This window comes from Leopardus geoffroyi, chromosome B2 (assembly GCF_018350155.1).
Source record: "Leopardus geoffroyi isolate Oge1 chromosome B2, O.geoffroyi_Oge1_pat1.0, whole genome shotgun sequence".
Classification (NCBI taxonomy): domain Eukaryota; kingdom Metazoa; phylum Chordata; class Mammalia; order Carnivora; family Felidae; genus Leopardus; species Leopardus geoffroyi.
This window is the reverse complement of record NC_059332.1, coordinates 38,138,770-38,162,727: the sequence shown is the minus strand read 5'-3', so window position 1 is coordinate 38,162,727 and position 23,958 is coordinate 38,138,770. Positions and strand designations below refer to the sequence as shown.

The following is a 23,958-nucleotide window of genomic DNA, read 5'->3' as shown; positions in this document are numbered from 1 at the left end:
ACTTTATCATTATGGCTCTAATTGTTTGTCCTGCCTATTTGTGAGTTGGAGCATTTTTTTTCAAATACTAATTAACCATTTTTAGGTTTCCTCTCTATGGGTTGCCTGTTCATATCCTTTGCTCATTTTTTTTTCAGAGTTGCCTTTTTCTTATCGATGTGTGGAGGTTCTTTATTTCAAGCATTAATCTTTTGTTAGCTATATGGATTGCAAACATCAACTCCCAGCCTTCCAACTCTGTGGTAGATTTTATCACCCAGAAGTTCTTTAATTTTGGATAATTTGGTCAAATACTTTCAATTAATTCATTTTTGTGTTTAATATCTTATCATAAAAGATCCATGACTGCCTTGAATTGGTCCTGATATGCTTCCATATTTTCTTATATGAATGTTAAAATTGTGTTATTTTACACCTAAGTCTTTAATACATTTTGGAATTTATTTGTGTATCAAGTGTGAGAAGCAACCTAAATTTATTTATTTTTTTCAAGATGGATAGCCAGTTATTCCAGCACCATTTGTTAATTAGTCTGTTCTTTCTCCATTATGGTGTGAGGTCACTTCTGTCCTCTCCAGAGTTTCAAAACGAGCCCAGCGTGTTTCCCTGATCTCATTATCTGTTCCTGCAGCAATACCACACTGTTTTAATTACTATGGCATTATGATATGCCTTGATGTATAGCAGGACATGCTCCCCTCTCTTGTGCTTCTTTCACAGAATTGTTTCTGTTACTTTTTATATTTGCTCCATCTGTTTTTTAGAATTAATTTGCCCTGTTCCACAAACATAACATGTGGTATTTTTATTTCAGTTGCATTGGTTATGTACGTTAATATAGAGAAATTAATGCACAGATTCATTTTTAGGTTTCCCATCTATGACATGGTACATTAATACCTAGGACACCTTTTATTTAGGTTTTCTTTTTGTATCTTTTAATATTATTTTATCATTTTCCCTACAAATCACACTTTTTTATAAGATTAATCCCCCGTTATTTCATTGTCTTTGTTACCATTATAAGTAATATTATACTTCCTGATTAATTATTGCTGGTTATTAGAACTTCTCTAATTTGGCATGTTGATCTTTCATCCAGCAACCCTGCTAAACTTCTTAGTTTTTAGCTTAGTTTTTAACAGTTTATAGATGTTCCTGCATTTTCTTTGTAGACTACCATATTTTCTTTTTTTTCAACGTTTTATTTATTTTGGGACAGAGAGAGACAGAGCATGAACGGGGGAGGGGCAGAGAGAGAGGGAGACACAGAATCGGAAACAGGCTCCAGGCTCTGAGCCATCAGCCCAGAGCCTGACGCGGGGCTCGAACTCACGGACCGCGAGATCGTGACCTGGCTGAAGTCGGACGCTTAACCGACTGCGCCACCCAGGCGCCCCTGTAGACTACCATATTTTCTGCAGATAATGATGTTTTCATCTCTTCTTTTCCTGTCACGATGACTTGTATTTCGTTTTCTTGTTTACTGCATTGGCTGGGACCCCCTGTTCACTGTTGGGTAGTAGCAGTGATACTGGTCATCCTTGTCTGTTGGTTGTGTTTATTACAAGTGTGTAATGAATTCTCCCAGTGCACCCATTCTCACCTTTTTTCCCCATGATGTTCATTCACATTGAGCATCTGCAATATGGCTAGCCAAGATTAAGGTGGGAACTGTGGTCATGTAATGACATTAAGTTATCATATTAGTAAGTAGACCCAAGCTTTACCTTATTCAAACTCTTTCCTGACTTTCTGAATCAACCCATCCACATCTGTTATCAGTCTTTCCAGAGACAATACATTAAATATAACTGACTTTAAGAGGTCTCAGCTACAAGTGTTTTTGTTGCATTGGACAGCACTGGCTTCATTGGAAGTGTCATACCATCAGAAACATAAATTTAAATTTTTTGAGATTCTGTGAAAATGCTCATTGTTCACATTGATTTTGTTTTGCAATTCCTTTTTTGTAGACTCCAATGAACCAGGCTTCAACTCGTTCCCACTGCATTTTCTCTATTCACTTATCAAGCAAGGAGCCAGGATCTGCGACCGTCCGCCATGCCAAACTTCACTTGGTTGACCTGGCTGGTTCAGAGCGAGTTGCAAAGACTGGAGTGGGAGGCCAACTTCTAACAGAGGCCAAGTACATCAACTTGTCCCTTCATTACTTAGAACAGGTAAAATGGGCACAACGGGATTAACTATATCTACCATTTGCTGACACGCTTTACTAGGCACTCTGCTAACATGTTTGTTTTTTGTTTTCCTCTTTTATTGTGGTAAAATACACATAACATAAACTTCATAATTTTAATCATTTTAAGTATTCAATTCTGTGTCGTTATGTACATTCACAGTGTTGTGCATCCATCACCGCCATCCATTTCCAGAACTTTTTTCATGACCCCAAACAGAAACTCTATACTTATTAAGTAGTAATTCTCCATTTCCTTATGCTTCCAGTATCTGGTAACCTCTGTTCTACTCCCTGTCTCTATGAACTTGCCTATTCTAGATACTCATATAAGTGGAATGTACAATATTTGTCCTTTTCTGCCTGGTTTATTTCCCTTAGCATAATGTCTTCAAAGTCCCTCATATGCTGTAGCATGTATTTGAATTCTGTTCTTGTTCAAAGCTGAGAAATGTTTCATTATATGTACATGTCATGTCTTGTTTATCTGTTCATCCATCGACGGATGCTTCAGTTGTTGCTACCTTTTGGCTATTGTGAATAATGCTGCTGTGAACATTGGGGTAGCATTTTGTATATACCATTTCATTTAAACCTTACCTACAATGTAAGGTATTAGTTATTTCCATCTTGTAGATTTTAAAACTCAGATCTTCCTGAGGCCTTCCCAAGGTTACCAGCTAGCAGTAAGATGAGGAGTTGAATCTTGAATTGCCTGGCTACAAGGCCCATGTGTTTTCTTACTATACCTTATTGTTTTTACTGTAAAGTTTGTAATGGGTGTGAAAATAGGTTATAAATGGCCTCCTGTGGCCTATCTTTTCAGGCTTGTGGCTTAGTTATAGGAACATAATTTAGAGATGACCGATATCTTTTTTGGCTTCTGGTGACTTGAGTTCGTGATTGTGATCCTGCAATGGTTCTCTTTGCCTTACCTGTCCTCCCGACTCCTACCCCAAGTTTACTACGATCTACCCCAGTGTGTGCTCTGTTTTTTATTTCTGATTTTGACTCCAGGTGATAAGAGAGCTCATCTGAATTTAGCCAAATAAATTTTCCAGAAAAAAATCCTCACCCCTTAAAATGAGCATATTGAATTGGATGATTTCTCAAGTTTCTTTCAGCTCTGTGAGTGAAGTGCTGTGAGTTGAATGTTAAAGATGGCAACTACTTCCAAATTCTCAGAAAAAAAAAAAAAAAGAGGAGCATGATTAAAACCTGGAGTAGAGAAGTGCAGACTATATTGGCAAGGCAGAAGGACTTGCTAATGAGTGTTGGAGGCTAAAAGATTTGAAAAAACAAACAGAAACACCCCCTCCCCCCTTTTTGAGACTGATATTGTCCTGATGGTAAATGCTTTCTAATGGTCAAGTTGGCTGAAAAAGCAGATTGAGAGAAACCTAAGGGAGTTGTATCTGAACAAAGTACATGCAGTTAGGCTCTAACCAAATAAACCCCCGTAATGCAGCACCCAGAGATTAATGACCTGCCCGGTGTTCAGATCATTTTAGTGTTTCTGACAAGATTCAGGCTTCCCTAGCTCTTCCTTACTCAAATATTACACACTACTTTTACTTTAACAGAGCATTTACTTAATAGGACACTTACAAAACATTGATATAAAAACATGATGGACTATATTCAAAGTGCTTTATTTCAAAGAAATATACCTAGTTGTTTCAGTTGGTAGCACTGTTGGCTTTAATTCCCATTATGCCCATCTGTTCATACAAAATTATATTCATTAGTTGAATCAGAATTTCCACCGATTGTTACCACTCAACGAAAACATTCTGCCCCTAATCCTCTCTTCATTTTAGCACAACCTCTGTAAGCTGCTACTTGTCATTAGAACTATTTCTCTCCCCACATCTCTCCTCTTCACAATTCTTTTTTTTTTTTTTTTCAACGTTTTATTTATTTTTGGGACAGAGAGAGACAGAGCATGAACGGGGGAGGTGCAGAGAGAGAGGGAGACACAGAATCGGAAACAGGCTCCAGGCTCCGAGCCATCAGCCCAGGGCCTGACGCGGGGCTCGAACTCACAGACCGCGAGATCGTGACCTGGCTGAAGTCGGACGCTTAACCGACTGCGCCACCCAGGCGCCCCTACTCTTCACAATTCTTATAATATCAGCCTCATGTGAGTGGTCTTGGTGGCCCTGTGCATTTGGTTTCCTGTATAACGAATTTATGTACTTAAACATTTACAAGGAGCAAGAGCATGCTGAGGACTGTGCCAGGCACTGGAGCATAGTGCCAAGCAAAGTAGAAACGGTCCTTGCCCCAGAGGTCTCATGGGCTGGTGCAGGGAGATGTGCGTGGAATAAATAGTCATTGAATACTTGGTTTTAGTCCAGGTGAGTTGTGCAGAAAAAGGCCAAGGGGTGAGGAAAGCTTGTAATCGGGGATCAGACTTCAACTGAGAAAGGTGGAGGGAATGAAAGTTCTTTCAGGGCTGATATTAAGCAAAGATTCAATGAACGAGTAGGAGGGAACCAGGCAGGGCTGGGGTTAGTGTATGTCAGGCAGTGGGAACTTGGAGTCCGTTAGCCCTTTGCTCCAGTACAGGGGCTCGATTGACCCAGAGCTACAGTGACATTCACATGTCGTTGACCTTTGGCTTTCAGAATGTAAATAATCTGTTTCATATTCACCCAATGCGTCACTCCAGCTGTTAACTGCTTACACTGATCCACAAGTGTCTTCGTGGAGGTTATAGCATAAGACAAGGGAGAGAGAAAAAGGGGAAGGTTAGTCCAAGAGTGAAGAGGGACACAAATGTAGGAAACTGGAGTATGTGGACATAGATGTGTGAAGTTGAATAAATGTAGGAGTTGCGGCTAGAGAAGAATAGGTGGGTAGTAGAGAAATTTTGGAATTTCACACAGAAAGAGGTAAGTGAGAGAGATCCAAGGAGTACAGGGGAATAGGAATAATAAAGAGAGGCACGCAGATACCATTAATGAAATAACAGGACTTTTGTACACAGGTTTTCTTTATGTTGGACTTGATTATGGGGCTAACGAGACTGGACGTGTAACACAATTTAGTTTAACTCACTTCATTCATTCATTCACTCATTCATTCAACAAATTATGATTAAGTGTCCGTGAAGTGCTACAAGTTATGTTAGGCAATGGGGATAAATGCATGGGTGAGAAGATAGTCTATGCTATCGTGTTATCCAGTGAAGGAGCAAAGCAAATAAACAGATCCTTACAGGGTGCCTGGATGGCTCAGTCGGTTGAGTGTCTGACTCTTAATTTTGGCTTAGGTCATGATCCCAGGGTTGTGGGATCAAGCCCCACAGTTGGGCTCTGCGCTGGTTCCACAGTGGAACCTGCTTGAGATTCTCTCTCTCTCTCTCTCTCTCTCTCTCTCTCCCTGTGCCCCTCCCCCACTCACGTGTGCGCACTCTCATTCTTTCAAAAAAAAATCCTTACATATAGTCAGATAAATGCTCTATTAGAAATTCAGGTAAATGTTTGTAATTAATTACATCTTCTCCATCTTATTTTATATATATCTATATCTGTATATATATGGAGATGTCCTAGGACAATTCGGTAACCTCTCTTACATTTATTATCCCACACTACTTGTAGAAATTCCATGAAGAACCGTCACTGCCATTCTGGCCACAATTATGGACCTTACACCTGCTCGCAGGGCACAACCTTTCTGAGTTGAATGCACCTTATTGTGCTCATAAGTAAATAAATTTCTGTTTGTCAGAGCATTGTTGGTTTTGGAAATTTCCTTGTGTATGCAGTCCTCTTTCCAAAAAGTCTCCTCGAAAACATTTTAAGCCACAATAACAGGGTACATCTTGGCCCTAGAAATTAAGTCTGTGGAAGAGAAGGAAGGGGGTATACGTATTTGTTCTAACCATAAGCCTCACCAAGTGCCCCTGGTGTGACCCTCGGTCTCTATCAGCCCAAACATCAAGTGAGAAACCACTGGGAACAGAGTGTTTGCTCTCTGCTTCTACAGAAATCAGAATCAGGGTCACCTTCAGCCAGTTACCCCCCATAAGTGGGACTTCCCCAGAGTTTTCGTTTCCATTTGGCTTCCACTAAATGTGTGTGTTCAGGAGGAAAACTAATGGTGCCAGTGCCAGTTGTAACCGCTCCAAATCATTGTCAGTTTTCAGAGGCTAATTTTCCATGTGCTTCTGAGCTCTTTAAAGGAAAATCTCTTTAACTCATTAAATAGCAATCTGAGTTATTGATTTTAGGCATAGTTTCAAGATAGTTGGAGATACTGTTAAATATGATGTGTTTCTACTCTTTGTTGCTTAAAGAATGCCTTCAGGAACATATTGTTGTATTTGTACATGAAATCCCAATGGAAGTAGGCACTAAAAAAAAAAAAAAAGAATCCAGGTTGTATACTACCTCCTTACCCTGTGCCATGTGGATCATTTGGTTCCTGCTGAATTCAGAGAGCCCAAAGCTGCCCCACAAAGAATAATCTACCTTTGCCTCTCTCCCAAATACCAGCCATTTCTGGGTCACTCTGAAGATCTGTATCTGCTCCAAGGGGTCTGAGCTTGTTACGGTATCCCCAAACTCCTTTAGAGCTGAGAAGATCCCTCTTGGAGAGAAATGGTCCAGAACTGGATTTATATGGCTGTAGCAAGTGTCCAAAGGGATCATAAAGAACATAGCCTGGACACCCCTGCAAACACGGGGTACATTTTGTTTTACTGTTCCAGAAACTATCTCTACGCATCTTTAAAACATTTTTGTGAGATAGGCAGGCATTCTAATCCCACTTTTACAAGTGGGGAAATAGAGACTAATAAAGGTAAGAGATTCGCCTAAAATCACACAAGTGTGCAGCTGGTTTCTGCCTCTGTGTCCTGGGTTCTTTCTTTTATTATGCACTGCTTTCATTTCCCCCATTTTTAAAGACCATGCTTTCCAGTCCGTAATCCCATTTTGAATTTTAATTATTCTCTTGAACAATTTTAGAGCCCTTTCTGGAAAGGACATTGGGATTGCCTCTATAACACTCATTGCAGGAGTAGCAGCCAGGGGCCCATCCCAGCTCTAGGAGTAGACCTTGACTAGTGTAGGCTAGGTGGGACCTTGGCTAGAGTGATTGGTTCAGGGATGGGCCCGTGACCCATGTTTGTCCCTAGGAAAGCTCAGAATGTATGTTTAATAATTAGAGAACTTTACCACATCAGTTATAAATAAGAACATTGGTCAGCCATCTGGTGGCCATGAAGAGAGGCAGACTTCTATAACATAGAAGGTAGAGCAGATACTGGTGAAAACTAAGTCCTCGGTGGTAGCACTGCCCTTTCCTTAAAACTTTCCTATTGCACATGGGCCAATACATCTCCCTTAGGATTAAATCCAGTTTGTACATTTTCTGTCATTGCAACCAAAAGCAAGTTAAAAACTCCATTTACCTGAATACCAACAGGAAATTTAATAAGCGTATTCTCTTTCATATCATCTAAGTTTCATCAAGCTGTTGAATAGAAGAGATATTATTTCCTGAAACAGGAAAAAAATAGTGACACTTGTTTTATGAAAGAATTTCAAAGTACTTACAATACTGTTAGATACTTAATTATGATTCATAATTAATAATGCCACCCTCTCCACACATCCGTCCCACCAACCCCTCCCTGTTTGGTCTGGTGTTTGATATTTGGGCCTGCCTTGCTTGTTATAGATATTTCATTTGTCCTCTTGGCTCTGAGGCTTTGGAGTTCTGCTCAGTGTCCCCTGCTACCTACCATCTTGCCACTCAGATTTGGGTCTGCCCTGTTCCCCACTTCCTTTCCAATTATATCAAAACTCAGTTCTGCCAAATCTCGTTGCATACTATTGACCCTCGCACTGTCTTCCTAGGTGAAGCTAATTAGTCTACTCATTTATTTGTTCATTTATTTCACGTAAATGCGTCAAGTGCATGTTGTATTAGTCAGATTTCTTAGTTGTGAACTGGAAAACCCACTGTAGCTAATTTAAGCAGTGTAGAGTTTATTAAACATAAAGAGTCTCAAGAAAAGTTGAGAGCTGGACTTGGATACTATCCAGCTAGGAGCAGAGCAAACAGGAGACACATCCAACCACACCACTGAACTGCTCTGCAAAACATTACCATTACCCCAGTTGGCACTCAGGGCATTAAGTCCTGGACTCCAGAAAGTTCCTGCAGCTTCCTCAAAGAAACCAGATGCCTTTGCCACCACATTTTCCTACAAATCTGATCTTCCTCCTGTGGCCACCACCTCTCATGACTCACCTCCCAGTTCCACACTAGGGTGTCCATTTGATGGAGCTAGGTCTCTTGTGGAAAGTTGAGTCGTAAGAGAGACTAGGTCCTTTTTTTTTTTTTCCAAGTTTATTTATTTATCTTCAGAGAAATAGAGACAGCATGCATGGGGAAGGGGCAGAGTGAGAGAGGGAGAGAGAATCCCAAGCAGACTCTGTGCTGCCAGTGCAGAGCCTCATGTAGGGCTTGAATCCATAAAACCATGAGATCATGACCTGAGCAGAAACCAAGAGCTGGACTCTTTAACCAAGTGCGTTACCCAGGCGCCCCAGGCTGCTCACTTCTAATGGAAGGTGTGCGGCCATCAGCTCAGACTAAAGGCAGGGAGAGGAGGCCATGTGGAGGTTTGAAACAAAAGGATAAGATGTGAAGGCCTCATTTCTGAGAGTGGAGAAGTAATTATTGAGAGAAATATTACAGGATACCTGGTTTGCAGTAAAATGTGTGGTCAGCAAAATAAAGCGAGATCCAGTGGTCGTTTGTGTTTTTGCTCCAAACAGCTCTCAAAAACAATCTTGTTTTGTAAACCAAGGGAGTAGAAGAGGTTCTGTTGGTGGGAATTACACACCTGAGAGCGGGGAGGATCAGAACAGTGACAGGTGTTGGCAGAAGTATTTTCGAGAGTCAGGGCCTGGTGATGCCCTTCAAGTCACATCTGTGAGTGACTTATTCCTGATGCTTGGGATGGGCATCTAGCACTGGGTTCGTCTTTCCAGGAAAACCCCGAACCCCTGGTGGCTTCCTTTGGGAACGCCCACAGCAGCCTTTCATCCAGCTAGCTCCTTCTCATTAAGTACCTAACACACTTGCGAAAAGTAAGATGAACGAGACTCAGAACCAACATAAACTTCCCCCATCACTTACAATGGTAGCAAACACATATAGAGCACTTCTTATGAGCAGGGTACTTCTTAAAGCAGTTTGTACATTTTAACTCTAAATCATGCCAGCTTCCTATGAGGGAGATACTATTTTTTGTTTTATAGTTGAGGAGATTGAGGCAGAGATGTTGAGCAACCTGTCCTAGTAAGGCTAGGATGTCAGACCTGAACAACGTGGCACCCGATTCTCAGGTCTCTACCACTAACCCCTGCTGTCTCATAGTTCTTATATACTGTTCTGCCTCTTCTACCTTGAAGATGGGTCATATCAATCGATTTTGGTAGTATTTAAAAAATCTGGCATGATCTACTCTTGAGGTTTTTTTAAAAAAATGTTTATTTAGTTTTTGAGAAAGAGTGAGAGAGCACGAGCAGGAGAGGGGCAGAGAGATAGGGAAAGAGAGAATCCCAAACAACCTTTGCACTATCAGCGTGCAGAGTCTGACACTGGGCTTGATCTCATGGAACCGTGAGATCTTGACCTGAGCTGGAATCAAGAGTCAGACGCTTAACCAATTGAGCCACCCAGGTGCCCCTACTCTTGAGTTTTTATATAAATTTTCCAATGGCTGAAAACAGGATAATAACATACCCTGTTCTGTACCAAGTTATATCATCTGTCTAAAAATTACAGCATTCACGGTGGTATGTTTTTGCTAAGTTTACTTCCCTCTGCTTCCACCATTATTATACCAAATATTGTAAAGATATTTATTCTGAGCCCAAGTTTTAGATGTCACCCTGCATTGTTGTGATTTCTGTTTGTATTTTCACTGTAGTTGCAGCTTAGTTGACTGTCAAATGTGCATTTTCTGCTAATCTAATGCCATTATTTTTCTACTGTGCCATAGGTGATCATTGCTCTTTCAGAAAAACACCGTTCCCACATTCCCTACAGGAACTCCATGATGACCAGTGTCCTAAGAGACAGTCTGGGAGGGAACTGCATGACGACCATGATTGCAACACTCTCTTTAGAGAAAAGGAATATCGACGTATGTTGGTTCCTTCTGGGGATCTCAGTCTGAGTTTCTGTTGCTAGTTTATGAGATGGAGTTAAAGGTCCTGGGTGGGTTTCCATCTTTTCAGCTGCTTTCAGACACAAATACCCTGCAGAGTTCACAGCTTTGGTTTGTTTGCCGGCATTTTAATCATCCCCTTTGAGAATGGACTTCACACAGCGCAGGATGGTGGGAAGAAGGCTCATACACGGGTTTTGGGAAGCCCGCTGGTGGGTTAGTAATGTTGGCTAGAAGACACGAGAGAAGAGACTCATTAGCTTCTGTTCCGTTTTGTCCCTGAATACTGAGATACCTTGGAAGCACCTCCAAGAGGTGTCCCTGGACGTGTCGCTGAGCGCATTGCACAGGCCGTTTTGTCAGGGGCTGGCTTCTGACTGGCTTTCCTGGGTTGCTTTAGAGTCAGCTTGGCGTTTTACACATTTCAGTTGAATGCCCGGGGTCTAGACTTTTCTGCTAGAGGAAAGCAGGAAGTGGCAGGGTGTCTTTCAAAACAAGGCCAAGCCCTGAGTGCATTCTAAGATGCCTTGAAAAGCCTCTCTTTTTGGTCTGTTACAAATGTTTATTTTATAGTCTTTCATGTTTGTGAATTATAATAGTACCTGCTATGATTATGATTTGTATATGTAGTTTTCTGGTTGAATAGATCAATAGTTGAAAAAAACATACCAGTCGCCACTCAGGACCTCACGATCTCCCACAGTTTGGGCATTGATCATGTTATTAAGCCAAAATAAAATTTTTATTAAAGTTTTTATTAAAATAATGTTCTAAAGCAAAGCTTCCTAATTTGGAAGACTGATTCCTCATTGTGTTTTATACACATCACTCTTTAGGTGTGCGTCTTTCTTCTGTGAACAAAAATTAAGTTTTATCTCTCAAAGTCATAACATTTTAAGGAGTTGTTTTGCTTCCTTAGGAGTCTATATCTACCTGCAGATTTGCACAACGAGTGGCTCTCATAAAGAATGAAGCTGTTCTCAATGAAGAAATCGATCCCAGATTGGTAAGCCACTTTTAACTTACTATGTTAAAAAAAAAAGAAAAAAGTATATCGTAGGTGAGCAAAACTAGAGGAGCACGTCCTCTGTTCCAGGCAGTGTTCTAAGTGTTGGAACTGTATTAATTTATTTAATTCTGATGACAACCTCACAAGTAGATGTTAACTCCATCCCCACTTGACAGATGACAAAACTGAGGCACAGAAATGGTAAATAACTTGTGTAGAGTCACAGCGCCATAAGCGGCAGAGCCAGGATTCAGGTGCAGATGGTCTGACTCAAGGGCCTGCCACCTGCAGTCCCATCAGTCTGCTCCCAAGATGTGCAGTGAGTCCCGAGGATGTGTATGATGCAGTCACATCCACTTATATTTACATGCAGCTGGTGGCCTTTCAGAAAACATCAGTTTAACTTCCTAGAGATGATAATAATAGGCCATCTTTTATAAAAGCTAACAGAGAAGAAGTTCTAATGGTTATTAAGTAGAACCATATTTTGCATAACTGTCCTGTTATTTAGAGATTTAAAAAAAAATTCATCATGGGTCTGGTCCATGGAAAAATAGCCAAGTTTCTAGCTTTATAGCAATGAGTCCTGCTTTATCAAAGTGCTTTTTTAAAGCAAAAATATTTGCAAGTTACATGACTCAGATCCTCATTTTAAATGCAGATGTTTTCTCTTTATTTTGTTAGTCTTCTCTGAACGAAATACAACATGGAATCAACTTATGCCAACATTGAAGATGTTGAAATAGAATATTTCAGTTTTGTACATTCCCAAATTAAGATTATATTACTTTTCAAATCACTCAGCTCTTAGAATTTTCTCTAGAACAGAAGCTGGCATAAGCTTAGCAGGATGCGTTATAAAAAGATGGTGAAATCTTACCAACAGCGCCTCATTTACAAATTTCTCAAATTCTAAAAAAAAAAAAAAAAAAAAAAAAAAACCCTTCTCAAATTCACTGTTACCCATATTAATTATTTCCTTTGGATTGTGCACCCTGTCTCCCCTGAAGTCATTGCATTAAAGTGTAGAGGTAAAGAGGTAACTGGAATAATGAGGTTATTTGTTTTACTCTCCTCCCCTCAGGAACTTAAGCTGCCCTGATGGAAATCTCCTCTGGAGAAACCAAATGGGTGAGGTAGGGTCTCTTTCTAGCACAGGCCCTGGTGAAACAACAGCATAACACAAGACCCCCCCCCCCCCCGCTGAAAGAAGGAGTCAGAATTCAAAGGCATGAGTCAAGTGAAATGGAACTTGTAAGATGAATTCTTCTACCATCCCTCCTTCTCCAGCAAGCAGCCCGGTAGCATCACTGAGCAGCGTGAGAAAGACAGGAATGAGCTATTAGCCCAAAGACAAAAATTAGTGCATAATTGAAGGAAAATAAACACATTAGACACTAGAGGGTCTTTTTCTTTAAGTTTTTAAAAAACAAAGAGAGACTTTTCTTTGAAGGAACTTGAAGAATGTGAAAAAAAAGATGAACATTATCATGTGTTTGATGTAGGGCTTGTGAGAAGCTTAACGAAAAGAGAAACCCGAATCAAAGCTGATAGCTGATAATTGAACAAATGTTGAGGTCTTCCTGATGCAGAGTTAATCTGGTAATTGACAAATATTATCTCCTGGCCTCTTTAATGGCTTCTAGAACTGACATTACTGTTCATTACTTTATGTACAGAGCTTTTCTGAAGCACAAGTGACAATTACAAATTTGTCCTCAAAACCACCTAAAACACAACTTGGATGGGATTTCCAATATCTTACTGTCAAAATCCAATGGCACACAGGAAGCCAGCCCTCTGAGAGCAGGATCATCAAGGATTTGACTTGCTTTCTTTACAAGTATTAATACCTCAGGGAGACAATATGATAAAAGAATTGTCAGCAGGCCAGAGTCTGTGGTGACTGGGCATGGCCCCAAATCTTCTAAGGAAGGCTCTCATTCCAAAGTTTCTACACTAATTTGATGCGAGATGTGACTGTACTAATCTTAAAATCATGAAAAGTTGGCTTAGTTTTGAGATTTCTGTTCAGTAACAGAAGATAATTTGGTTGTTAGATTTGACTTTGAAAGCCTTAGCAGATGTAGAAAATATGGCATCAATATTAATTTAGTGGAGCAGGAGGTGGGGGGAGGGGAGGTTCGAATACAAATGAATGACTCACATAGTTCCTGTCTAAGGATTTTCACTCTGCAGAGCTTGATCATTCCAAGCATGTTTTTGAAAAGGAGCAAACAACCAAAACCCACTCAATCCTGTGCATTTAAATGAAATTCTAGGAGCACTGATGTGTTCAAAATACTCAGTCACCATGTTCTTTGCAACATCAGGTCTAGTTGATGTGGCAGAGATAATCTGAAACCCACCTATATAAAATTCGACAGGCACATTTGACATATATGTCTGAAGTTGAATGGAGTAAATAAGGGGATTCTCCAGGGCCCAGAAACAAAGTTGAGGCTGCAGTTGTCCTGGAGTAGAAGAGGTGAAGGGGATTGTAAGAAAAGCATCAGAGTTGAAGCCCTGGAACCTTGGAAGACAGATGATGAACCCATGACACCCTGTCTGCTTCCCAACATAAAATGAGTGAAAAGGTGAACCAGAAAGGGGGAAAAAAATCTGTCCACTGGCATAGGGAGATGCTAGTGAAGCTTGTCTGCCTTAGCCTGAACTTTAGGTGGAGCAAAATATGGTTTCTCTGAAAATTTGAAATCCTAATGCTCTGCTACACATGGGTTTGAAGTTCAAATTTACAAACTCCCTTGGTCTGGTAGACCCCAAGCCAAGAAGTCAGATAAATGAGTGAGAAAAATAAATCCAAAACAGTAGAAAGACAGAAATAAAAGTGTGGAAATGAGTGAAAACAAAACCCAAAGCGGAGATACAGTGGAGAAGAGCAACAAACCCCAGAAGTTGATTTTTAATCTAATAATAAAATGAACAAATCTCTGGAAAGATTAATGAAGAAAAGAATAAAGAAGGCAGAAATCGATACAATATTTGCAATGAAAAGAGGACTTACCTATAGGCACAGTAGATATCTTGAAAGAATAATAAAAGTATTTTGGGTGACTTTATGGCTGTAAATTTGGAAACAAACAAAATAGACAATGTCCTACAAAAATATCACACTGAAACTAATGCAAGAAGCATTAAAAAAGCATGAATAGCTGTATGACTAATGACTAGATTCAATAATAACAAAGCTACCAAAAGGAGAGAAAGAAAAACAGAAAAAGAGAAAGAAGAAGGAGAGAAGTGATGGAGGAAGGGAGAAAAAAAGACAGGAAGGAAAGAAGGATGGACCAGACTCGATGTTTTTTTAAGTTGGTCGAATATTGAAGGAAGAGTATAAATTGAATTCAGCCTGCTAATTTTTGTTTTAGGGAATTTGCATTACGACCATATATTATTAATATGATATATGGTATCATGAGCTAGTTGGGTTTATTTTGGGAATTTAAAGGTAATCATGTTAATGTATAGTAAAAGAATAAGAGCCATGGGAAAAATAAACACCAAATTTCAGGTAATGGGAACAGGGAATTCATTTAGGGAAGGCTATACAGAGACTTGGGCCTCAAAAGAGTAATGTTTTATTTCTTAAGCTAAGTAGTAGGTATATAGGTATTTACTTAAGCTAACTAGTGGATTTATAAGGTATACTTTATGTCTTTTTGTACATTGGAAGTAGTTCATACGGAAAAAAAAGTCACATGAATTAAGGTGACTTATCATATTCACAGTTTAAAAGAGAAAAATTATATTATCACATTACTAGATGCAGAAAAAGTATTTGATAACATTAAACATTCATCCATAGTTTGCAAAGGCTCGTCAAACTATGAATGTCAGTGAACATCCTTAAAGTGATTAAGGGTATCAACCGAAAGCTAGAGCAAACATTTTAAAGGTGAAATGTTAGAAGGAATAAGATCAGAATATCAGAAGCATTATACTTGGAAGTCCTAGCTAGGACAGAGACATTAAAAAAATAATAATAGGGGCGCCTGGGTGGCGCAGTCGGTTAAGCGTCCGACTTCAGCCAGGTCACGATCTCACGGTCCGTGAGTTCGAGCCCCGCGTCAGGCTCTGGGCTGATGGCTCGGAGCCTGGAGCCTGTTTCCGATTCTGTGTCTCCCTCTCTCTCTGCCTCTCCCCCGTTCATGCTCTGTCTCTCTCTGTCCCAAAAAAATAAAAAAAATAAACGTTGAAAAAAAAAAAAATAATAATAGTCTATGAGGATTTGAAAAGAAGAAAACATCTGTCATTGCTTACAGATAATTTAATTGCTTATATAGAACATCTAAGAATATTTAATGATTAATAGAAACAAAACAATGTTCAGAAAATTAATGTGGCACATAATTCATACATAAAAATTGTCTTCCTATAAATCAAAGCCAACAATTAGAATATGTAATATTATAAAAATTTCGTTTACAGCAGCAACAAAAACTTGAAAATTCTAGGAAAAAAAGCTCTAATGAAACATATCTATAGAAAACGTGATACATCTTTATTAAAAGGAACCGGTGGAAGGCCATACTATATTCATGGATGAGAGGATTCAACATGACTAATTTGATAAGTCTTACCAAATTACTCCTTGAATCGAATTTATTTCTGGCTAAAAATTGAGGAGGACCTTTGGGGAAATTTTATAAGCTGCATCTCAAACTTATACGAAAGAACAAATGACCAAGAATAGCCATGTCTGTTTTGGAAAGGAATAAAATGAAAGTGGCTTGTTCTATCTAGCTGCCAAAGTTTCCTAAGATATAATCATTAAAATAGCGTAGTATTGCTGCACATATAGTCAAGTACATAAATGTTTTTAACCAATGGCCCAGAAAAGGACACATTTATATGTAGAAATATGTTATGTAACAAAATTATAATAGCAAATCTTGCATGGTTAGCTGCTGTATAAAAAATAAAATTAGATCCGTATCTCATACTTTATCCAAAATAAAAGCCCAAATGTGAAAAGCAAAGCTTTGAAACTTTTATAAGAATATATAGGAAAATATTCCTATGGTTTAAGGTAGAAAATAGATTTTGTTTACGAAGACACAAAACTACAGCTCATAATGGAAGAAGTCGATAATGAAATCATACTGAAATTTAAAACTTTCACTTAACACAAAGAACACCACAAAATGGCATAGATTGGGAGAAATCATATACCTTACGTAAAACTAATAGTGGATTCATATATAAAGCAGCCTGCATAAGGCTTTCCATAAGGCTTTCCTTTTTCCGTAAGAAAAAAAAAAACACAACTCAGTGGAAACAAACAAGAATATAAATAAGTGATTTACAGAAGAGGAAACCAAACAGCCGATATACATATGCAGAGATGACCAACCTCCCTAGTAATCAGAAAATGCATATTTGAACTAAACAAGGTGCCATTTTACATCTTCCAGACCAGCAAAATTAAAGCGTCTGTCAGTACTCCATAAGCAGTGAAGTAAATGTGGGCAAACAGGAACTGTATATCATGGATGAAGAATCTAAGTTTATACAACTACTCTGAAGACCAACTTAGCAAGGCATACTGAAGGGGAGGGAGATGCACAGACTCTCCAACCATGCAGTTTTGTTTCTAAGTGCACACATCAGAGACACTCACATATGTGCCCAAGGAGGTGTTCATAGTGTTGATAGCCACATTGTTTATAAAAGCAAAAGTAAAAATCCTAAATGTCCATCAGCAGGAGACAGAGATAAATTGTGACATAGTCCTTTACTGAAGCAGTATATGCCCATGAAAATTAATGAACTAGAGCTACATGTAGCAGTATAAATAATCTCAAAAAAAGAAGTTACCATTCCATGCAGTATGGTAACATTTACATAAGGTTTAAAGCATGGAAAACGATACCATATATGACTCACAGTGCCATCCATAGGTATAGATGGAGGAAACATATGAAAACATGCAGGGAGATGCTCTCCACTATATATAGTACAGTGATCACCCCGGGAAGGACAGAAAAGGAATAGGAATTAGGAGCTCCGGTTACATAAGTAATGTTTTATTTGTTGAAATAAATTCTAGAACTATTTTGACAAAATGTTGAGATTTAACAAAGCTGGGTGGTAGGGCCAGGGGTGGCTTTCCGATCATTCTCCGTATGTTTTTGTGTCCTTAAAATAATTCGTAATTTGCAAAGATGTATGTTCTCTGTCACCAAGTTCCCTTTAATGAGGAGGTGACGTTGATTCTCCCGCCTTGCCGTTTGTAGATGATTATACGCCTACAAAAAGAAATTCAGGAGCTGAAGGATGAACTGGCCATTGTCACTGGGGAACAGAGGACAGAGGCGCTCACAGATGCAGAGCTCCTTGAGTAAGCCTGCAGACCTTTTTCTTTTTCTTTAACAGTGAAAGTTTGTGTTAACTTCTTTGTTGGCCCTAACGTTATGAATTCACCTCAAAGCACAAAGATCTCCTGGGACAGTCTGAAATTGCATTTAGGCGCCAGTTAAGAGTGGCGGCTTTCCATGAAAAGCTGGATAAGGCTGGCAGTGTTTTTGCCGCCTCAGCTTTGAGGAAGTAAAGAACAGAGCATAGAAAGGATGGGAATATCCTTCTCATGCCAGCTGAAGAGAAGGGCTTGTGTAATAGTCGTGCAATTAAAAACATATACACCAACCCCTCATATGCTGTGGATCTCAGATCTGAAAGGAATTCAAGAAATGTCCTTTGTATTAAAAAGCATCTTGTTGCAAGCATCAATTTATCCCATGCCAAGGTAGGCTCTCTCCTTTAATAAATAGATGGCCCATATATTATAGTTCAAATACTAGAAATGGGAATGAAAGCAGGTATTCAGGGCTTTATACAGCATGGCATCTGTCAGTGGCACAGTGTGGCTCTCATTCTCTCTCTGATCATGAGCCACAGTGGTGGACTTTCTTATTGTTTCTGTGCAACTTATAAAGCATCTGTGGAGTGATAATAGTGGGCTGGACTTAGAAGGCAGTGATATTCTCTATTTCCAAAGGAGAAATAGAGATACACAAGATTTTTCTAAGGGCTTACAATCATTTCATCTAACCCTCTCTCAACAGAGAAAATGGTAAGTAATAGAGTTGATGAAAATATTTTCTTTAAACTACTTCCTGGCTGTGCCTAAAGGTAGGTCTAAACATTGAGAAGCCTTAAGCAAGCTTTTTTTTTTTTTTAGAGCTTATTTATTTATTTTTGAGAGAGAGGGAGAGCGTGCACGAGTAGGGGAGCAGCAGAGACAGAGGGACACAGGATCCCAAGCAGGCTCCTCGCCATCAGCGCAGAATTCAGTGTGGGGCTCACACTCAGGAACCATGAGATCATGACCTGAGCTGAGATCAAGAGTTGTACACTTAACTGACTGGGCCACCCAAGTGTCCCAAAGAAGCTTTCTGCTATAATCAAAGTTTCACTCTTCTAGGATAGCATCTAGAACACTGTGTTTAATAATAGGAGAGGCTCCTAAGGCTTTCCTTGTAAATTTGCTCTGTGGCATATATGCAATTAGTGCCACAGTGATATCTAATGATATCTTAGATGCTGAGAAAACCAAGCTGAGAATTCCCTCACTATGATGCTCCCTTCCCCTCAAAGAGAGGAATTACCAATTATTATCTTTGAAGATACCTCTGCAGAATTTTGATCTTCAAGTCAGGGTTCAGCCAAGAAAAGAAAAACATTCTAGACCTCTCAACAGAAGGAATTTACCATGGGAAATTTGCTGCACGGGAGGTGGCATTGCAGGAAATACGCAGCACCCCAGACATCAGGAGCAGCAGGAGCCCTGACACCCTGGGATTGAAGGGATGATGGTAGAAGCTTATGTTACCAAAGTGTGAGACCGGAGCTGACCAGCCAGAGCTAACCCATAGTGGTGCTGTCCCATGTAAACTGGGCCACCAAAGAGCCACAGGTGCTATCTGAGACAGCATTCTGGCAGGGAGTCCTGGCTTCTCTCTCACACCACTTCCAGTCTTCTACCTGCACGTCCCACTGGCTGAACTTGCCCGGAAACCAGAAACGTGCCCAGAATTTGCCCAGAAACCATGCTCTCCCTGTTGGGAGAGTCAGAGAATGTAGTTTCCTGTGATGCAGGGTAAAAGAGGGGAAAAGTAGAAATCGGATCCAAGAGCAAGAAGGCAAATGGCCAGTACGTGAAATAAGTACCAGAATTTTCGCTAAGTCCGGCACATCCCAAATGTTGTTCAGGAGGCTCAGTTTAAGGATAAGATTTTGCATGTGGTGGTTTTAAGATGTCCGCTCCCTCCACTGCACCGAGTCTGAGGAATTGCAGAGCTGAAACATCTGAATCTGTAGCCACACCCAAGGATAAGATGGAAACGTCTCAGGGGACTAGAGGCTTCAAGGAGTTCCGGGTAGATTGAAAGGTGGGGTTTAGATGGGTAAGAGGAAAGGGTAGACCAAGACTGGGCGCTGCACCGTAAAAGCTACAAGGCTCGACATGGTGGCGCCCTGGAGCGGGAGAGGGCTGGGAGCAGCCTGCGAGGATTTGGCAGAGCCATGGTAGTGAGTGCAGTCTGTCTTGTGAACCCCTGCGCGCTCCTTCTTCTCTGCTCCACCCAGTGTTTAGGTCAGCGTTTAGGATGGAGAAATAGGGAAAGGCCCCAGGTAACCGATGATATCCAGGACAAACTGGGGACCAGAGAAGCCCTGAAGGCCAGCCGCTGTCCTCGGCTCTGCCCAAGCCCTGTTCCCACTGAGAACAGTAAGGAGCATGGAGCATGAGCCCCCACAGCCGCTCGGCCCTCTTCCAGGACCACCTGCCCAGGGCTGAGAGTCTAGGAAAGATGAGTTCACAGTTGGGAACAACCAGAAACATGAGGACTGCCGACTTAGAGAAAGACCAGGACAAGGAGCCTTTACAGCTTGGAGGCTTCAGAACTAAATGTTATAAGAAGAGTGATTTAATATCTTTAGAGATGTACAAGACAGCATTATATCCACGAAACAACAGGACCTTTATTTTTATAAAACAGACTGCAGGAGATCTGAAAAATGAAGAAATGTAATTGTTGCCATTAAGAGCTTAATGGATGGCTCAGTGCAGAATGAAAAAACAGAGGGGCAAATTAGTCAGCTAGGAAGATCAAGGCTAAGGAATTCTTCCAGAATAAAAGATGAAAGGAGAAAGGGAGAGACATTTAAAAGAAAGGAAATCATAGAGATTAGCTCTAGATTTACTAATATCTAACAAATAGAAGTTTATAAAGGAGAAATAGAGATAAGGCAGACGAGCCAATGGTTAAAGAAATATCTAAGGATTTCTTAGAACTAAAAAAAAAAAAAAAAAAAAAAAAAGACAGACTTCAGAATGAGAGGGTTACCATGTGCTAAGCTGTATAAGAATGTAAAAAATTTTAGAACCTCAAAATATAAAAGAATCCCAAAAATTATCAGAGAAGAAAAATATTATTAACAATCACGAATCTGATTTAGAGCAGACTTTTCATCAACCTCTCTGGAAACAGGAACCTATAGTACTGAAAAACAAAACAGAAGAAAACAAAATAGAAAACAGGACTTTGAATGGAGATTTCTGTATCTGGCCATATTAGCATGCAAATGCACACGTGAAACGGCATTTTTCAGACATAGAAACTTTGAGACAGACTGTTAACCACCCTAGTCCTTCTCTAGAAGAGACTACGACAAGGCTATATTTCACGAAAAGAAAACTGCTGTAAAGTGTGAAAAATAATAACGAACAGATATTATTTCTTTTTGAAACTTATTACTGTATTAAATTTACATTATATCTTTTACCAACTTGCCACTTCCCACATACACAGATGTTTCTGGTTAAAAGTTATTGACAGAAGTCCAATTTGTCATTCGTAGGAGTTTCAGGGGTTCTACTGGAGGGAAATAAATTTGTGACAACCAATTTAAGATACCGATGGACTCTTAGAGCGTAGTTGGTGTCCTTTGAGCCACAGATAACAAGTGTATACATGTTAGTTGGAACAGATTCTATATAAGACAGTATGTAGGGTTGCCATTAGTTTTTCTGGGCACTTGTTCATTCATTCATTCATTCATTCATTCAACATGTAGTCTTCATCTAGTATTTACAAAACTCTGCCCTAGGCCTTCAGAGAAGAACAAAAGATGAACGAAACCTTCAGCTCTCCAGGGGTTCACAATGTAGTGGCAATGACAGACATAAGCACAAGTAATCACAATGCAAAATGTAAGTGTTATGAGAAGATAAAAATAAAACATGAGATTGCAGAGATAGTAATGATTAATTATGAGCTCAGGAATCATGTAAAATTAGTTCCTGTGCTGGTAAGTAAACTTCAGCAGCTCCCAGTGAAATTACTTCTCTGTTGCCAAGTTAAGTATACTATATCGCACTACATCTTATTCATGATTTCTGATCAGCACAGAGGGAGAACGAATGCAAAATGTCACACCCACCCTGCCAAAACAAAGCACAGGGTTTCCCAAAATCCAGTACCTTGGGTGCTTGTTCATACTGACAGATAATGTGGGGTTTTGTTATGGTTTTTGTTATTTTGTTGTTACGGTTATGTTTTGCCATAATTAGCTAGAGTGAATATTGGCACAACTTAAAATTCATCAGATTTAAGAGTTCTTTATCCTCTTAAAGTAAAAGAGAGAAATTAAAATGTGCCTCGACTCTGGCACTGCTGTGTAATATCATGAGTCTGTGCTTTGTCTCCGGGGGCCCCTGGACATTTATTCAGGACTGTGAGTCAGATTCAGTCTCTCATTGTGCCAGGGCTCCCTGGATGGTCAAGGGGTGGGGGGTGGGGGGAGATAGTGGTGTTGGAGACAGGAAGAGTCCCATAGCTTGGCAGGACAGAATGGCAGAAATGCAGTGGCTTTGGCCTATTTCTCTGTCTTGCTGATTCCTGGCTTTATGCTGACTGGAATGGCATAAGGACATTCCTATCAGGGATTTTGTGAAGGATGTCAGAAAGCAGATATTTAATAGATAATGTATTCTGTATTCACTGTTATGTACAGTGGACAGTTTGGTGATGTCTGTTAATATCTGGCCCTATCAAATTTTTTTTGAACGATTTCCTAACATGTCATTTCTTAATGTAAATATTTGTTGCACTGACTTGGATGCTTCAACTGAAGAGGGTTGCAGATGTCAGCCTCCAGTTATTGTGATATTTTTAGTTTACATCTTTTTTTTTGCCTGTGTAAATTTGAAAAGAGACAGCTGGATGAAGGCTGTATAGCCAAGTTAATGTTTATACAGAACTTCTTGGGTGAAGATTTGATTCTGATTGATTCTCTAAACACATACCTCTTTCTTTCTGTGGTTAAAAAGAAAAGAAAAGAAAAAAAGCCTGTAGATCTCTGGCTAAGATGGAAGTATTCTATCCTGGCCCAAGTCTAAATGAGTAAAATATTTTCTGCATAGCAACACTTTACTTCTGAGATGGAATTGAATTGGATCTCATGGGCTCAAGCTTGCTCAGAGTAAACTTCCAAACATCTGGATCCCTTTCTTTTTTCTGTTTTCCCCTCAGCCTTACTGAGACATAATTGACATAGAACATTGTGTGAGTTTAAGGTGTACAATGTGATGAGTTAATATATGTATATATTGTGAAATGATTACCACTATAAAGTTAGTTAACACATCTATTACCTCACATACTTGTGTGTGTGTGTGTGTGTGTGTGTGTGTGTGTGTGTGTGTTGAGAGCTTTAAGATCTGCTCTCAGAAACTTCCAAGTATACAGTACGGTATTGTTAACTATAGTCACCATGCTATAGATTAGATCCTCAGAACTTATTCATCTTATAATTGGAGGTATGTGCCCTTTGACCAACATCTTCCTCGTTTCCCACCCCCCAGCCCCTGGCAAATGCCCAGTCTATGCTCTGTTTCTCTGAGTCCAACTTTTTATTTTCCACACACAAGTGACTTCATATAGTATTTGTCTTCCCTTGGTTTACTTCTCTTAATTATTTTTTGCAAGTTACTTAATCCTTCATCCCAATGTATTGAGCACCTACTAGATGCTAATCGTTTTAATACGTGCTTTTGGGTATTCAGAAATATAGGACATGGAAGATTATTCTAAGGAGTGACAGTTTTATTGGGAACATAACATGTACACAAAAATGTATACAAAATGTATACCAAAAAAAAGTGTGTACACGTTTATACACACACGTGTGCATATAAAACCAGGAACAAGATAGCATATCAGTGGAAGGAACAAATGAACACTGAGAATTGTAAAACCTTAATTATGATTCTAATTCTACTCATATTCAGTTTTTAATGGCTCTCTAGACTTGGGTTTCGTCATGTATAAAGTGAGAGAATTGTACTAAATGCTATCTGGGCACTCTTTCAGCTCCCTGTTTTTAAATCTAATATCAGCTTATTACACATGGTTTAATATGGTTTTTACTCATTATCTATGATAATGAAAATCTGAATCATGGAGGAATTCAGAAATAGAAGTCACTGCAGATATCACCATCCAGTAAGCTAAATAAGCCATAAAA

At 39.6% G+C, this 23,958-nt stretch overlaps 1 protein-coding gene across 3 annotated transcripts in view; it reads left to right on the top strand.

Annotated features, from left to right (window-relative positions):
- KIF6 (kinesin family member 6) overlaps positions 1 to 23,958 on the top strand; it is a 392,154-nt gene that overhangs the window by 126,666 nt on the left and 241,530 nt on the right. For all 3 annotated transcript variants that reach the window (XM_045498079.1, XM_045498078.1, XM_045498080.1), the window contains 4 exons: positions 1,977 to 2,183; positions 10,233 to 10,376; positions 11,320 to 11,406; positions 17,667 to 17,770. In XM_045498079.1, the coding sequence (XP_045354035.1) occupies positions 1,977 to 2,183; positions 10,233 to 10,376; positions 11,320 to 11,406; positions 17,667 to 17,770 (542 nt within the window). The remainder of the gene's footprint in view (positions 1 to 1,976; positions 2,184 to 10,232; positions 10,377 to 11,319; positions 11,407 to 17,666; positions 17,771 to 23,958) is intronic.